Genomic DNA, 19,101 nt, shown 5'->3' on the forward strand with positions numbered 1-19,101 from the left:
TGAACTAGTTGCAATCTCCCATGGCTATATCAGTGCGATTTTTGTATAGGTTATTTAGCACCCCTTCTGTGTGAGCCAACACAATCAGCAGTGTACCATGGCAAATCAGAGGCATCAACATACCTTTGCAAAAGAAATTGAATACCAAATTATTATAGGTTTTCATTTTAAAGTAAATAAATGTAAAAAAAAAAAAAAAAAAAGGATAAATATACATATATGAATGTTTAGCTTTCATGCTCATGAGCATCTGTAGAATGCGGCAATTATTTGCCACGCTAGGCACTGGATGGATTGGTTCATTGGTAACTAGAGGGGTTGAAGGTTATTATCGACTGCATAACATCCCCGAGTCTCAAGAGTGTTTGTTTATGTATACCTTTTACGAAGAAAAGTCATATGTAAAAAAAAAAAAAAAAAAAAAAAAAAAAAAAAAAAGGTAATTTATATAGCAATGATTCCGTGCGTTTTGACATTTTGTAAACTACATGTATATAAAAATTTTGAATAATTATTGCAATAATGATAATTTTTTCGTATGATTGAATGTTTAACTCCCAGGAGTACATTCTGTACTTTGATTTTCTCTGCAACTCGATCCCCAGCGGGGTACCGAATTAGTGCTATTCCTTGGTTTTATGCCTCAATCGCTAACAAACTGTGATCGATTCATAACTTTGGATTCCTTTTTGAAATTCGTTTGAACAAGTATACCCTTTACCCATGGCCTAGATATTTGTTATTATCCTTATTCAAGGTTATATAACTCACTGAACAGTCGAAGTCTTGTGCCAAAAATTACTTCGGTACCATATCGATTGGTAGGTATATCATGGTCTCTGATCTTCATTCAAGGACGTCATCGAGGTACAATGATGGCAAGGGGTAGCATTGGGGTGGGGTGGTATTATATATAAAGAAATTTTCATTTCTTTGCATTTAGTTACAAAAAAAGTTAGGGAGAAATCGTACACGTAATATTCACATAACACTTTATAATATGCTGCCCAAAACAAACACCAAGTAAACAAACAAACAATCAAAAAATAATTTTGTTACTTATCTAAAAGCACAATATTACAAAACGTATCTCGAGAAAAATATTTACAGAACTTTACAAATTATCATAATGTAAGATGTATTGCAGCAGTTACAAAAAAAAATATGATTAATTTGACCAAACAACTTTATAAATGAATAATTTGAAAGATATTACTTCTTTCTTGTAACACACAACAGTATACATAAAATTATTAATAATCAAAACTGTTTTCGTAATATAAGGATATTTTAACCTTCTCGAAGTTTTTGGTTGTTTTGAATATTTCAAAAGAAATATTTTGCACCCACAAATATCAGTTCTTCAAATAAAAATGGTCTTCCTACAATGATTCACCTAAATGCTGCTTTGAGATCTTCAAATTAAAAGATTGATATAAAATTACAAGCAGCATAATTTTATACTAAAACAATTAAGAAATAGTAATCAACTAATCTGGAAAGAGGGCTTAAAAAGGTTTTGTCAAATTTCTAGGATTGAATTAAAAATTGAAGTAACATTCTGAATTGGTTTATTTGGTTTCCCTGTCTAGCTCACGATATTTTCCTCGTCCATAAGGGAAAAATATAATCAGAGTGTCCACATCTCTTTTCAGCCAAAAAAGAATTAATGTGAAATTCATATGAATGAACATCATAATCTTAAATTACTTAGAAATAATAATAAAGAGATCATACAGACAATATACTACAACTTGTGTTTAAGTAAGAAAAAAAATGAATTTCATATTACAAAAATAGAAGCGAAATGTCTTTATTTAATTATGAGAAATCGGGGATTAATATCATTTTTGTAACCAGATGGTTAGGGTTATATTAGAGAGGAATCTTTATACCGGGATACATGTACTACTAATGTGATTTTTTCTTCTTTCGAGAAACCTGGAAAATATGACTGTAGCGACTAATTAAAGATTTAACTTGATAAGGTAAAAAAAAAAAAAACCCAAAAAAAAAACAAAAACAAAAACAAAACTTTAAAACACACACACACACACCCTCTCACACACACACACACACACACACACAAGGAACAAAACAAAACAAAAAAGAACAAAAACAAAGCAAAAGCACAAATAAAACAAACAAAATAAAACCTACAAAACAAGACAAGAACAAGAAAAGACTAAAAACAAAATAAATAAGAAAGGAGAAATTAGGCAACAGGTGAGGACACAATTAGGACACACATGAAGTTATGTATCACAGAGCTACCTGGGGTGGGAATTGCCTATGGTTATAGTAAATAGCACTACTGAAGGAAAAAAAGTGACTACACAAAAACACACATATGATGACGAAGAAACAAGTGATGCCATCTTTAGAGACATAATAAAAGCAAACTCAGACGGTTTACTCAGAGACACACAGGAAGAAGCAATCATGTGATGAATCGGTGAAAAGACTAACAGGATAACACAGATGAAGAAACCACAGGCACTTGGGGTATGGACCCCCCCCCTTTTCCATTTTTTTCTTTTTAAATCTGGGGTCGAGTCGGCTTTTTCGTATTTTTGTATTCTAATATGCACTGTATGTTATCAATAATGTAACTCTTTTGTCTCTATAAGCTGTTTTTAAATATATCGTTTTCGACTGATACATAAAAAGAGAGGCCTTCTCTCTTTTTATGTATCAGTCGAAAACGATATATTTAAAAACAGCTTATAGAGACAAAAGAGTTACATTATTGATAACATACAGTGCATATTAGAATACAAAAATACGAAAAAGGTGACTCGACCCCAGATTTAAAAAGAAAAAAATGGAAAAAGGGGGGGGGGGGTCCATACCCCAAGTGCCTGTAGAAGAAACATCACAAAAATTGTCAAGATCAACATGTAAGATGTAGTTTCAACAATGTAGATATGGAAGTAGAAGACAGATGATGACCAACATGGAAGAAATTAAGAGTGCTAGTGACAAATTGGGAAAGTATTGAGGAAATAATTATAAATGACGTCACGCATGACGAACACAATCAAGTAAAAATCAAATGTATATCCACTACAGTAGTACAGTATCGTAACTGAAGGATGAAAAAAAAAACGACGACCAAAAAACAAAAAGAAAAATACAAAATTAAAAAGCGAAACTACAAAAAACAAAACACACACCCTCACACACACACACACACACAAGACAAATAAAATTTAACGAAAATGAAATAAAAGAAGACACACTACATGTAGAATGGTGGATAAAACTCTATGCACGGTGTAATATTTCACAGACATAAAATGTAGGATATCGGATCTAGAGGAAATTAATCAGAAAAGTACGAAAGCCTATTAGGATCAAACTACGTTAAAAAAAAATTTAAAAGGCGTTATAACGCCTTTTCGAAAGGCGTTATAACGCGAAAAAAGGCGTAATAACGCCTTTTGAAAAGGCGTTATAACGCGGAAAAAGGCGTAATAACGCAAATAAAGGCGTAATTACGCCTTTCCAAAAGGCGTTATAACGCGAAAAAAGGCGTTATTACGCCTTTCCAAAAGGCGTTATAACGCCTTTCCAAAAGGCGTTATAACGCCTTTCCAAAAGGCGTTATTATGCCTTTTGAAGGGCCATTATTATGTCTTTGACAAGCCCGTGCTTTTAAGGTGGGGGGGGGGGTCCCATAAAATTGACAAGCAAACAAAAAAACAAGACACCCCCCCCCCTCCCGAAAAAAATAAACTGCCTAAACTTGAGGGGAAACTTTTTCTAATTTTTCGGTAAAACTTTTTTTAAATACAATGACTTGCCCGAGTTTAACCATACTGCAACAAAATGTTAAGGGACCAAGCAATCAATAAATGATTTTTTATATTTAAACTATAGCAAGACTATTCTTCCAAAAAGTGGGGTGGGGACCCCCCCCCCCCCCACTCACATTCGTACTACCGGCCTGTTTGAAAAGGAGTTGTATCCAAAAATGGAAAGGCGTTATTTTAAAATAGTAAATATATGAAAGATTGAACCAAAGCCATCTTTATTTATGCAATATTTAGATTATAGTTTTAATATTATAAATTATATTATAAATTATAGTATTTATATTCCTGCACATCTCGCAGACAGTTGTTTGCATTTTGCATGCATATTAAGAGAAGTCATCACTCTACTTTTGAAAATCCAGGATATAGGCAGAACCAGCTTTGGGCTTTGCTAGCCACGTATTAAAAATTCATGTCAAATTTGAAAATATTTTTCTCTCCTCTTGATAAAAAACAGGGAAAGTATTTGCATAGGTATAATGAGCAATTAGCCTTCAACAAAATTTCTGAAATCCATACACCTTGGTAGAAGCGTCTGGCATCAGAGAAGGACTAAGTTGGTTTAACACTGAAAATATTTTACATATTTAAAAATCTTTTTTCCTAGAAATCTAATTATAATCAGCCCCCAGGGTGGGCTAAGTAAGTCATGTATTGAAAAAAAAGAGGCGTAATAACGCCTTTTTAAAAGGCGTAATAACGCCTTTTTAAAAGGCGTAATAACGCCTTTTGGAAAGGCGTAATAACGCCATTTAGAAAGGCGTTATAACGCCTTTTGGAAAGGCGTAATAACGCCTTTTAGAAAGGCGTAACGCCTTTTTTCGCGTTATAACGCCTTTTGGAAAGGCGTAATTACGCCTTTATTTGCGTTATTACGCCTTTTTTCGCGTTATAACGCCTTTTAAATTTTTTTTACCGTAGTTTGATCCTAATAGGCTTTCGTAGAAAAGAGATATTGAATGTTCTTTTAGAAATTTCTAAAGTGAACTGTTAAAGTAAAATCATCTCTTGTATACGCGTTAAGTTTATAAGTGCATGTAATTCGTTTGTCTGAATGCAAGAATGTTTCTGTACTATATTGTATGATTCAAGTTTTTGTCTTGACAAAACATATTTCAAAAACAAATTGTAAATATGGAATAGTAATAATTTTTCTCTATTATTTCATTGAATATAGAGGAAAATATCGAAACTAGAACAGGGGAACAGACGTATATTTTCTTCTTCTCTTTTTTTTTAAAAAAAAGGGGGGAGGGAGTATTTTACTTAAATCTATTGCAGATGTGAGGAGATCGTGTGTTAAAATGATACTCTATATATACATTACATATAATACAATGGTATATAAAAATTTTGATTTACAATTCATATACTGAGAGTGTCGAATTTACGGCTAAGTTTCTAAATGATATATCAAAAAGAAGTTACTTCCGTTCAAAAAAAATGTGTAAAAGAAACCAAAAATAACGGTATCAGAAATCGGGATTCGTGCCTATGTAAATTTCATGCATAAAAATCTGTACACTACATTACACCCAGGTACCCAGACCTTCCTGAGGTGGCGGTGGTGGTGGTGGTGGGTTCCAGAGACTTCGCATTTTGCTCCATACCCAGCTGCATACACGGATTATTCCAGTTTTAACGACATTGTACGTAGTACAGAGTATTCCGCATGGGCGAGGCCTCGCTGCAATTCTATTGCGTTCGCAATTTTCGTTCACGCTTTGTGCTATTTCTTCCAGTAAATTGACCAGATTTTGAAGTTGCGGGTTTCTTTTAGGGGGACTGCTCAATACAAATCCTTTAAAACAATGAATTGAACAAGTTTAGTGTTGTTAAAAAGTTTTAACTATGAAAGAGATATGGTCCTTAACTCTAAGCTCAGGGGGCGTTTGTCTTTTTAGCCGAAGTTTTGTGTTTTTGATGATCATCAAAAACACCAAATTTAAAACTTCGGCTACAAAGACAAACGCCCCCTGTGTTTAAAGTTAATGGGGAAATGGATATAAAGTCAAATAAAATGCAATTTGGTGATCTCGTCAACACTCGATACGTACAGTTCAAAAGCTGATTGAAGGGAAGGGGGTGGGTCCAGACACATAGGCAGTTGCATGAGTAGAACGCAGTTTAAAGAAATAAATTCTCTAGTGAAAAAAATTTTTAAACAAGTTTTATACAAGAGCATGGTCGTTCAGAGAGTTTCACATATTCGATGTCAAGTTAATGTGAGGTCATTCGATGAAAGATCTTTCGATAACACTTAAGGTCTTCGAATATCTGTTTTGCATCTCTTAGTAATATATTTCAAAATATTAATAGTTTTCATCATCTTGTGATCTCTAAACTGTTTAAAAATGTCTTAAAACGAAACCGCCCAAAAATTTGATATTGACAATTCTCGTGATTTCCAGTAGGATTATATAGGAAACAAACGTCCTTTGGTATCTTGCACAGAAACTCTGGTAAGGTAACTCTGGAAAGTAATTTTACTTGCATCCATCTTCAACCTAAACAGAGAGAACCGGGGAACATGGGGATGAGGGTGAAGGGGGCCTGCGCCCTCCCCACGATATTTTTTTGCTAAACGTAAATCTTAAACTTTAATTTTTAATTAAGTATAAAAATGTTCATTGAAAGGCTAGGTGTGCCACCCCCCCCCCCCTTCATTAATGGACCCTAACACCCTCCACCCCCGAAATAAAATTTGGGCTTGAGAGAATTCTCATGGGGGGGGGGGGGGTAAAGATTTTTTAAAGCAAGTTGTCAATGTTTTTCCTCATATTCCCCCGTCTATTTTCAAAATCCACCCTATGTGCCTGGCATTTAATTATTTTTTTCTAAATCGCACCTAGAATAGATTTTAGAAATTCCAAATTAATATAACTGGACATAATCATCTTAACCTCACTTCTCTCAGTGCTTTTTGGCTAAGACTTCAGTAAATGTAAACAAGTAAGATGGCATGGATTGCTTAACAAGTTTGTATATCATAAAACCATATAATAAAACAATTATAATTGCTGTTTTATTTAGTCAATACGATGATTTAGCCACCTTCGGGCTCGGTGAATATTGTACACCTCATGTGGCTAAATCATTGTACTGAACTAAAACAGCAATAATTGTATAGTACGAGATATTCATTCTTCGATGTTTTTGTCCCTGCTTTTGTCCATGCTTAGAATCTCTTATCTTTCTATCTGCTTTAGATACTCGTATTATACATTTTAGGGCATACCTGAATTTCCGGTTATAGGTTGGAAGACTCCTCCCATATTCCAGGCACACAGATATCGGCCGCTTCCTTCAACATGGGTTGATCTATTGGCTCCGTCTTCCCACATGAAAGGGGTGAGGCTATCACGCCAGACGATAACCCATTTATATTCAAAATGCAAGCCTGCAGGCAACCTGACTCCTACCACCCATCTGCCTGAATGTATTGGAACTTCCTCTACAATGACAATCATTCAGTAAAAATTAAGAACATGTACATCTTTGGGAGTTCAAATTCTTCTAAAAGAGTTGCATTGCGAAGAAGAATGCTCATTAAAAGTTAAATCTCTATTACGATCTCTCGTGAGGGAAATTAAAACAAAAGTGAACATGGTCAGCAACTGCTGCGATATTAAATTAAAAGTTTCAAAGAATTCGAAATATCAGATTCAAGATTTTTACCAAAAATTGTATTCAAAGTAAAAAAGAATTCACCACTCCCCAGTGACAAAATATTGCAGTACAGGGTAATAAAATAATCAAAGCATTAAATAAAAGGAATGAAGACAAACAAACAGCTGTATTATATGTGCCATTTTAGTCTTCAATACTACATGTATTTGTCCATTTTACGTTAATATTGAAAACACATTCACGACCCCAATAGTTGTGTAAAAATCTGATTAAATTCAATTACAAAACACATAATCTGTTTTTTTTTTTTTATCCACCAGTGGTCAAAAGTTAATTAAAAGTTAATCACTGAGAAGACCAACATTTTGTACTCATACCTGCCACCAACGCGTCTTTTAGATTCCAATTCCCTAAGTGGGGAATGGAGCCACTGAGAGCTAGTGCCAAATTTTCTTGTGGAATTTCACAGCGACATTGCATTTCTACTCTGAAAGAGCCGAGGCTTCTTGGCATCTCGTGCACAGCCATTTTTACTTCTACGAAACGTGAAACTATGCAATCAATTGTGACGTAACATAACTATGACTTCGCATATGTTTTTTTTAATTATGACGTACATTATCAGTGTGACACTGGCACTTCATAGCATAACACTTTATCCAGACTGTAAATATAAACAAATTAGGATTCATTTTTCAACATGAATGGTAAAAATAACCATACAAACTCAACGCAAGAACTACCAGTGAGAGGTCGAGTTTTTATTGAGGTGAAAATTTGGAAACAATGTGAAAACCATTAAACCTCGTGATAGGTGATTGTAGCCTATGTAGACTGGGGTACTTGTTACATACTTATATATATCCATATGTAGATATGGATAAATTTCTATCTCATCTAGGTTTCAATGCTGAGTGCTTGAGTTGACCAGCAAGTTAATTAAACAAAATTTTAAAAAGTAATTGCTGGATATTCTTAACTGATATGCCTTATTCACAGGCTCATTACAGTATACAAACAATACACTATGTCTTTGTCATATCAATTATAGATAACTTAGTCGTTATTGAAATGAAATCTTTACCTTTATAAGGAAAATATTGTTCATGCAATTTAAAATTAAATTTAGACCACATTCCATGGCCGTAGGAACCGGGGGGGGGGGGGGGTGCCCCCCCCCCCAATAATTTCGCCGATATATACATTACTATAGAAAACATAGCTACCATATACTTGTGCCCCCTGAATAAAAACGCCTGATGACCTTTTTTTTTTTTTTTTTTTTTTTTCTTTTTTTTTTTTTTTCTTTTTTTGTTTGTCAAGGAATTTTTGGTTGATAGTGCCCCTTCAATTGAAAATGTATGGCTGTGCCCCCTCAAACTGAAATTGCTTCCTACGGGCCTGCATTCATATCACGTAGTTTTCTAAAACCAGTTTTAAAATTTTCGACAAATATTCCTTTTGTTTGTAAATACGTAGCTGTTTTTGTTGAAATTTTTGCAGTGTTCGCATATATCTCTTTCCAATCATGGAATAGAATGCCATAAGTGTTTTAAGATTTACATGTACATACATTGATGTAATCACCTTTTTGATCCTTAATACTGAGCGTCCTATGATTATGTGTATCATACACCTAACACATAAATGCCTGTAAGTAGTATTATACATAGGATCAGTATAAGATCATACTATGATATGTCTAAGAAACTGCTATTCAAGCATTCTTTGGATGTACTAACAAATTTCATGAACTTATGGATACTGTAAAAGTAGAAAACATTGCGGTGTTTTTAAGTTCACTATATTCGCGATCGAAGAATATTCCCGAGAAAATTAAGCCATCGTGAATATTGCTGACATATCAATGTGGCATTCAATTATCTATTCACTTTAAAATCCTGTTTTTATATTTTGTAACGGTAAAATAGAATTCGGTTTAAGTTAGTTACTGGATACGTTTATGTTAAATAATTTACCGTAACTTTTTTGGATTTTTTTATATAATAATAAAATTGCAAATATATATTAAAGAGAAATTCAGTGTCCGTGAAATTAAAACCAGAGTGAAATGTACCAACATAGTGAATCGTGAAATATTAAACACAGATTAAGAACTTGTTTTGAGTATCCATTATTCTACTAGTGAAACTTACTGCAGTATAGATTTCTTATTATTATGTGGAGATATCGAAGAGAATCCTGGTCCCTTTGAATCATCCAGTTCTACACCCGATGTATCTTTTGATAATTCTAGAGAGTCTCTAGAACTTCTTTGGAAAAATCTGTTTCTATAGTACTGTAACATCTAAATGTACAAAGATTTAAGCCTAAATTACATGTAGATATTATTCAAGCTGAGAGATTTTACTTTACTCTACATTTATATTTTACTTTATATGAAACTTGTTAGATAACAAGACAGGCACATTAATTATATATATAATTAATTAAATTATAAATTAGTAGTTCTAAATCCGCATGGAAATTTTACGGTGAAACTAAGGAGAGAAAGAATTCATTTTATATTATTGAAACAGAAACATAGAATCTGGTAATAAATTTAATGATACGCATTCACATCCTGGCCTTATACCATGAACAGGGGTAAAAAAGACTAATTATAGCAAAGCGCCAATGTGCCAAATAGTACGAAAAAGGATAAACAAGCAAGTAGGGAGAATAACCTCCTTGAACGACAATAACAGGACTAAATCTCAAAAAGTAGAAATGAGAAATATAACCAATCAAATGTCAAAAGAACAAAACTACAATAATGACTGGACATTGGTAATTAATGCCTCAATCAACCTTAGGTAAAATAAATTACGCTGGTAGAAAGTTGGTAAAGTCTCAAATTTCGATCATCCACCCCATGATACGAGTTCATCAATGTTAACGCGCCACGCGTTTTCTGCCACAATGGATGACTTCGCAAAACGTTCTTATTAAAAGTCTGAATCATATGGAGATCAGTTATAACAAGAATAGATATGGGTTACCCCATATCCAAGATATTCGACTTTTAATTTATTCGAATTTTCATTGTGCTCAGATGATTTCTAATTTAAAAAAAAAATATTTACTGATAAAACGTCAGAGATACTCAAGCTGTAGAAAGTCAACTATACAATGGCCATAAATAACCTAAAATGACATAATATTTAGGCTACTGAGTTTCAACATCTTTTGTTGAATAAAATATGCATGTACTAAGGAAACTGCATGTACATACATGTATATAATATAACGATACATGCGATTAGTGACTTTTATTATCACAACGTTGCAGATGCTTATAGAAATAGTTTTAATTTCACATAGAATATAGACTAAATATAATTAACCATATAATTTTAAAGATGTATTTAACAGCTCACTCATTTTCAGGAATATTTAATCCAAATAGCATGTTACAGGCAACGTTTTCAAAGTGAAGGGGGGGGGGGGGGGGGGGCTCCGAAAAAATCCCGCGTACTATGGGCCTGTGCTACATGTGTACCATCTAACTTTCCAATGATAGAATCTTCTGTAAAAATTCGAAACAAGTCCAAGCAAAGATCAAAGATAGCCCAATTTTTTTATATAGCAAAACTATAGATCTATCAAGGATAGATTTTAATTTATTTTTTAATTTTGTGCTATTAAAGTACTATCACTCAAAGTATAGGCAGATGTTAAAGATGGGTCAACAAGAGTAATCAATGAACTTGTCTAGAGATACATTGACGGCCGTTGTTAAACGCAAAGGAAAGCGCGAGATCGGTTGCGGCGGTGGAGCATCACTCCTTCGTCAAAGAATAAAATCCGACATTTAACACTTTATATAGATTTTGAATATAGAGACGTTTTGAAGATAGACTTCATTTTTGTTTCTAGAAATGTTTTTATTTACAAAAATAGTATATTTTCGTGTTTTTAAACTGAATAGACCAATGACCTAGCATCGTTTTAGGTAACTCAGCCCCTCTAGCCCAGTCTAGGGCTTGAGTAAAAAACCTGCACTTGTTATGAAACTGATGTATAGTTCTTCTTCATGTCCGTAGCAAATACTGATACCCAGTCTACATGATCTAAGCGTCACTAGCGAACGGTGCACATACCTGTGCTTGCAAGACCAAATAGACTAGGTTTACACACGTGCGAAGATCCTTTCAGACGAGCTCGGCAAATCACGTTGCTTTGCCGAGAAGTTACGATTGCAGGTGTTTAACCACATAATAACCATTCCGTTATTTAAAAAAAGAGAAAAAAACACACACACAGTTAATGATTAATATTCTCACTCAAAAGAAAATATACGGCAATTAACGAACAATAATCATGACAGTTATATAATTGGTGAAAAGATTTATCACTATCAATCGAAGGATGACCTATATATTTTCGTGAAAAAGACTGAGGAGGCAGCGAGCGTAGGAATATGAAAACTTTTTATTTCCTTTTCTGGGGAAAAGTGATTTTCTTAAAATCTTTTTACGTTAATTTTGTTTTCTTTAACGTATTGAATACACATCATTATTCTTAACATTTGCTGTAATGTTGTATCTACTGATCATGAATGGAACTATTTTCTTCGGAGCAATTGTGTGAAGAGTACCTGACTTTAGTAATATATCTTGAATAGATAATATGCACTGATCGAATATATTAAAAATTCTGCAGAGGGTATACATGACTAATAAAAGGTCACACATACCCTAACACAACACACCCTTCTCACACAACACATCCTCAACCCTCCACCCCCATCCCCCACAACCACACACACAGTATTATATAATTTTCAATTATAAGTGACTCATTCTTCTCTGGTTGATATTAAGAACACGATTAAGCAGGTGAGATAAAATTGTAAATAAAGTGATAAAGTGTAATTTCTCTGGTCAAAAAGTGGAACTTTTGTTCAGTGTATTTGTTTATAATTACAGTCAGTTGCGAACTGCATGGTTTAACTGATCATGGACAAAAATGGCGAAGAAACAAGACCAACATTTGACGGAATGGGCCTACCGCCATTTCCGCATTTATTAGAAGATGCTAAGAAAAGGTTTGAAGAATTAAGAAATCTGGAATGTAGAAAGGACGACATCATACTTGCTACCTATCCGAAGTCAGGTAATGGACATGTATGTTATTTGCAGGGTTTTGCACACCTACCAATAGCAGTGATTATGCAAACATATTAACGTGTTTGCTTTGTGTGAAAAAATTTAAAAACGCTAAAAGAAATGGATTTTTTTTTCTACCTTTTTGTGTGTTTGAAACACTACAATACAAAATACAAAATACACCTCTCTGACTTAAAAATATTTAGATAGTTTGGATTATGAAAACTTTGAAGAGCCTATTTCAATCACGTTATTTCAGGTAGAGTCTCTAACTATTTTGATGTTATTGATTTTGGTAAAATTTTGTTATTATAAATTTGCTAAAAGTTCCTTGGAGTTTTTAAAGTATCCACATCTTATTTACATCATGCACTTATCGAATATATTGTTGAGCAGTACTCTTGAAGTTTTTTCTTTTACTGCTGGTAATATTTTATTATTATATCAAATAACACAGATAGAAATAACTTTAGATAGTCTTTGATTACTATCATATTTTTGAAAATGAATATTTAAAAAAAAAAAAAACACAATTAAAATGTTACATGCATCAACTCACTTGAACAGGAACACACTGGGTCTGGGAGATTGTCTGCATGATTCTCAAGAAGAAAGCTGAATACATGAAGGAAACTAAAGAATTTCTCTTTCTGGAAGCTATACCCGACATAAGTGTAGTCGATAATCTTGCCTCTCCAAGGCCACTGAACACGCATGTTCCCTACAGATGGCTACCGAGGCAACATATAGAAAATGGCGGAAAGATTGTCCATGTTCTGAGAAATCCTAAAGATGTTGCCGTATCGATGTATCATCACTTCAACAACGGTAAAATGTTTGAGGAGCCAGTGGACTTCAAAACATTTTATGAAAAGATATTCATGGGTCCAGGTAAAAATAAATACAACTACAACAAACACATTCTCATTAAAATATTCTGATACATATCTATTGATTACAGTCTGTAATAAATTCATTCCAATCATTTTGCACTTCTCCCATGTTTAAACCTATTTTTTCGGCACCCATGCAACTTCATATGTGCATGATTTACAGGAACAAAAGTGTTGAAACTTATTAAATAATTCTTATTCTTTAAGGTTTAAGATTTCACAAGCGATCCAGTATTTAAATAAATGTACCTAGCATTGTAATTAAGGATTTTCAGAAAAAAATATTTGCCCACCAAACAACTTCAAGACAGATCTATATGCTCTCGTGTTTACAAAGAATATAATTACATTTTTTAAAGCAACTTTAATTAACAGATTGTATTGTTGAATAATACATACATTGTTATATATTACTGCTTATTAATTGTGAGTTCAATTTTTTCAAAATTATCAAGATATGCCAAAAGAGGGATGTTTATTGATGTTATTTTCATCTAGGTGTTAGTATAGAGCTCAAATGGGGAGTTCTGTTGCATGTGCATCAGAAAGTCCAAAACACCAATCTCAGGTTTTACATGTATGGGTTAAAAACAGAAAATGTTTAGATCCATAATGGTCCTTCATTGCTAGTTATGACGTTTGTAGGACAAGCATTTAACTAATTAAAAAAAACATATTAGCTAAGACATTAAAAGTCAGAGACACGTGTGATGTTTTGTTTACTTTGAATTTCCTATTTATTTAAAAAAATAACTTGCAAATCAGTTAAATAGTTCGAACCAACATGAAAATTATCAAAATTCAGTAACAACGAAATACTTCGTAACTTAAATCAAACACCCGTGTTTGTGAACATAGGCTCCAGTTCTGATAAAGTTTATGTTTTACAATTTAACATTAATCACATCAATGAGCACAAGCAGACAATATTAGTGTATTTGTTTGCTTTCTTTTATTTCTATTCTAACTTTTCTTTTTTATTAAATGTATGTAATATATTAAACATCTTTTTTTTTTATAAATACAGCATATATTTCACACTTTTATCAGATAAATAACGTGAATGGAAGTATGACAATCAAATACGCCCGAAATTCCTTGTTATAATCATTTTCAGATAAAAAAAAAAGTTTCTAAATACCTATAACATATCAGTGTGAAACGCTCTGGAAACAATGGAGTCCTGAAATTCTACTGAAAAATTTAATAAATACAATGAATAAAGATGTGTGTTTGTCCATTTAAAAGATGCTTGTATTATCTCACATTTCTTGTTACAACTATTACTCTTACCAAAGTTTATATCTATTTTACAATATATGAAAAAGAAACAAATTTATTTCAATACATATGGATTTCTGTTAGCATATAAAAACCTCTAGCAAGAACTTATAATTATTCAGTATCTTTTTTCCATATGTTTCCGGAGTATGAAATTATGTTATTTAGATGGATTCCTTTTGTATTAAGTCTATCACATGGAATTCTCAATTAATAATATTCAAATATTACTAGTATTTGTAACCCATTTTTAAAAGAAAAGTTAAAACGAAGTTACATTTTTTTTTGAAGCTCCGCATATGGGAGGCTGGTTTTCGTACGAAAAAGAATTTGAAAATGCAGAAGCGACAGACACACGGGGTGCAATTTTTACGGTTCACTATGAAAGTATGAAAAAGGTATGTAACATTTCTTTACAGTTACAATGTGTAAGAAAAGTCTGGCATACTAGAGTATGTTTTTTCTTGTACTATTAGTGAGTACAAATTTTAGATGGATACCTAGCCTAAGTTAAAAACACTGAGGTGTTCACACGTATTGTCATGTCAAAAAGGGTCTTTGTTGGTCATTTAAAGTTTGAATTGTGCCATAGATGCTGCATGTGGTGCAAAGTTCTGCTCGTTCTACTTATAAGATCGCCCGCCCATCTTCCTTTACGAAAAATTCTAAACGTGGTACACACTACCAACAGTTAAAAACAATATCATTACAAACTAATCAATATCAAGATATGAGGTATTGTAAAGGCTTTGTAAAGGGTTTTTCAACACATTATTTAACATGGAATTAAACACGACATTGTATGAGAGTATGGGACAACTTTATATGAACGTAATCTTTATTTTTTTTAAATAAAAAGAGGAAAGTGATTTTCAATTGCATTTACACGTACAGTCCATTTAATATCGAGTCGTAGATTCACCTGAACCAAGTAAGTTGAAAATAAAATATAGAGAATTTAGAGATAACGATATTGTGAAGTAAATTGTTAACATGTAGTGGACATCATTTTAACGGATAGGACAATGGTACTTGCTAAGAATAGTTTTGCTCAATGATAACAACAGCTATGAAAGGTACATTCCTCTACATGTTGAATCATAATCAGTTTTTCATAGTTTTTAAAAGAAACAGATTATATTACTTTTTTGTTTACAACTGATTTTATTGTCATGTACAAAACTGGATCGAAGCTATAGTCTTTGAATGGATCAAACAAGACCACGTGCCTTGAATTATGCCTGTCGGCCGTATGATCAATTTCAATGCTACTGCGTAGTACTTTTTACCTTATTAAGACAGCAAACAACACAAAAGACATATTTTGTATAATTGAGACCGTATAAAGGATGCTTTCACAAACATAAAAATTTAGGCCTCAGTCAGAGAATTCCCAGTACATGAACATAATTATACAGTTTTATTTAGGTTAACTCTCTAAACGATACATCTGCTGGATTGATCAAGAAATCATATAAATGCCATTTCATTTTTTACAGTTTTACTTTCTTCTTAGGTTAAAGAATATCATCTTGTCTAATTCAATTAAATGTACTTGCAGAAATATTCAAACTTCTTGTCAAAGAGGTAATTCTCATCTTCATTTACAGAATCCAATCGATGAAACCAAAAGGCTTGCCAAATTTTTAAATGTGGATTTGACTGACGAAATTATAGCTGAAATAGTGGATAAATGTAGCTTCAAAAAATTAAAAGAAGCTACTGAGGCAATGAAGGACTTACCAAACTTTGCAAATCGCAAAGACCCAGGCACGGTTAAGCGAATAATGTCAAGAATGTATAGAAAAGGTAAAAACACGTCACGAATGTTCAGAACAGATAAAGAAATGCACTTCGAAAATTTATAGAAAAAGTAGATACACATGTCAGGAATTGGAAGGTAAAGCAAAAAAAAAAAAAATAATAATAATGACCAGAACCAAGAAAAGGTAAAGCAAAACATGTCAAGAATATTTTTAAAAGGTAAAGCAAAACATTACTAGAATTTACAATTAAAGGTGAAGCAAAACAAGTCAGGATTGTAAAAAAAAAAGGTAAAGCAAACAATTTTTGTATACTAGAAAATAATTAATATCAACATGAGAAAATAAGATCAAGATGGTTATTTTGTCGCTATATTCAAGTTCGTTTTTTTAAAAAAAGATTTTTTACTTTTTGAAAATGATATTGTTATATTTACATTAATTACTATTGAAACATGAAAATTTTGATTTAGATCTCGTACTATCTAACACATTTAAGGAAAAATCGGTGCTGAAAATTTACCTGTCTACAGCGTATGCTTTCCAGCAAAAAATGATTTTAGGCTGTTATAAATCAAATGGCTTTTTTTTAAAACAAAAGACAAGTACAGTTACTTGCAAAATATTCAAATAAAAAAGCATAGACCACCATTCTATGTTTTTTATGTAACACGTTAGTATCCTCATATTTTAACAAAAAATTGGAAATAATCATTGAACTAATACTTAAAAAAACCTATTTGACTCTTCGATTAAGCGTTCTAGCAGAAATTATCGTTCAAATTCCTTTCTAGAAAACAATTCCTTTCGATCCAACAGAAAACAGTTAGTCAGCAACAAAACAGTTTGTTCAAATCATGACCCCGGGGGTAGGGTGTGGCCACAATGGACAATCAAAGTTTTACATAGGGATATATAGGAAAAATCTTCAAAAATCTTCTTCTTAAGAACAGCAAAGCTATGATTGGTCATATTTATATGGAAGCATCCTCTGGTGGTGTAGATTCAAGTTTGTTCAAATCATGACCCCCGGGGGTAGGGTGGGGCCACAATGGACGATCAAAATTTTACATAGGAATATAAAGGAAAAATCTTCAAAAATCTTCTTCTCAAGAACAGCAAAGCAATGATTGGTAATATTTATTTGGAAGCATCCTCAGGTGGTGTGGGTTCAAGTTTGTTCAAATCATGACCATCAGGGGGTAGGGTGGGGCTCCTTAAGAAAGCTTAAAGTCCTAGGTACAACTATACCAACTGCAACTTATGCAGTTGTATGGTTGTATCTAGGAATTAAATTGCTACATAGCAACCCCTTGGCGTTATATGTGGAAATCAGGAATATCTCGATGAGACTTAAAACTACGATTTTTTAACATCATGGCACGTAACTGAGCACGATAAAAAACTACGTTCAGCACTAATGTCTGTCCATACATGTATATCACATGTGTAAATCTAGCACAAGAATGTGCCTGGTTATGTCTTACTTTGGGGTAAAAACTCGCGCTCCCACAAAAAAAAATCAATCAACCAATTTCATTGATAAAAATTACGATATTGACTTAAACTATCTGTTTTCTCAAATAAATTTTGAAGAAATATGTACATTGTATGTTGCTATGCTTCTGCACAGTAGTATAATAAGTTTATTTTTCAGGGGAGATTGGAGATTGGAAGAACCATTTTACCGTTGCTCTCAATGAACACTTCGATGCATTTTACAAGGAAGAAATGAAGGACAGCAAACTTCAAGTGCAATTCGAATAAATCAATCTCATTTTAGTTGATCATTAAAACCAAGCCAGCCAGCATTTTGAAGACAGTTGCAATAAAATTAATGATATACAATTAAGAATATAAATGGATAAACCATAGAAAACAAATTTGTATTTGAGTAGAGTTACAACACGATTCTGCTAATTTTATAGCCTGTTTTTAATCCTCGTCAGTTCTACTCAAACAGTTAATCAATCTTTTAAAAGGTTGAGTAGTAATTAACCAACGTCTGCGCTGTAATTAACCAATGTGCGGACAATATTGTTCATTTTTGATATGAGATATTGTCAGGACAAAGCATGTAACAATATAGTCCTTGTTTGTAAGGCTCATAATCATATTAATAAACGATAAAGTCCCTACTAGACATTTCGATGTGAAAATTATGGCCTAACAATTTGTATGAAAAGCATGGGGCAACATTCGAATTAACGATATATTGTATTTGCTAACAAGGTCATTGTATCTACCATAAAATTTGCGAAACATTGACTTTAAACGAGAATTGTTGATGTCCTTGTATCATTAACTAATTTGTCAATAGCTTGCCTCTTTTTAGAAATTGTTTGTTCGTAGAACATTCTCTTGCGTATGGAATTAACTGGGAGACATAATCCCCATATGCAGGTGATTGCGGAATATTGTTAAATAGTTAAGGGAAGTTGAAGTCATATTCATATAGTATAGTTGTTAGTTTTCCATTTATGAACAATATCAAAATATGAAACAGATGTATTTGACGCTGTGGTGTCTTTTATTTCAAGTTCAAAGGGATATATCGAATCAACATAGAAATTAAACTGAATATTATTATTAATCGATTGACGTC

General features: G+C 32.7%; 1 protein-coding gene across 1 annotated transcript; it reads left to right on the forward strand.

Annotated features, from left to right (window-relative positions):
* The first annotated feature begins 12,406 nt into the window (after nucleotides 1–12,406).
* LOC133203490 (sulfotransferase 1E1-like) lies at nucleotides 12,407–18,684 on the forward strand. The gene is made up of 5 exons (XM_061339298.1): nucleotides 12,407–12,566; nucleotides 13,127–13,450; nucleotides 15,025–15,131; nucleotides 16,344–16,542; nucleotides 18,154–18,684. Exons 1-5 carry the CDS (start codon nucleotides 12,410–12,412, stop codon nucleotides 18,261–18,263), a joined length of 897 nt encoding a protein of 298 aa, XP_061195282.1. The 5' UTR covers nucleotides 12,407–12,409; the 3' UTR covers nucleotides 18,264–18,684.
* The last annotated feature ends 417 nt before the right edge of the window (nucleotides 18,685–19,101 follow it).

The sequence above is a fragment of the Saccostrea echinata genome, unplaced genomic scaffold (assembly GCF_033153115.1).
Source record: "Saccostrea echinata isolate AGI-Se365-2 ecotype Australia unplaced genomic scaffold, CSIRO_AGI_Sech_v1 ptg000001l, whole genome shotgun sequence".
Taxonomy (NCBI): domain Eukaryota; kingdom Metazoa; phylum Mollusca; class Bivalvia; order Ostreida; family Ostreidae; genus Saccostrea; species Saccostrea echinata.

Coding starts and splice junctions, on each gene's coding strand:
- LOC133203490 (XM_061339298.1), top strand. CDS start 12,410: ATGGACAAAAATGGCGAAGAAACAAGACCAACATTTGACGGAATGGGC. Junction 15,132..16,343: donor ACTATGAAAGTATGAAAAAG/GTATGTAACATT, acceptor CTTCATTTACAG/AATCCAATCGATGAAACCAA. Junction 16,543..18,153: donor GTCAAGAATGTATAGAAAAG/GTAAAAACACGT, acceptor TTTATTTTTCAG/GGGAGATTGGAGATTGGAAG.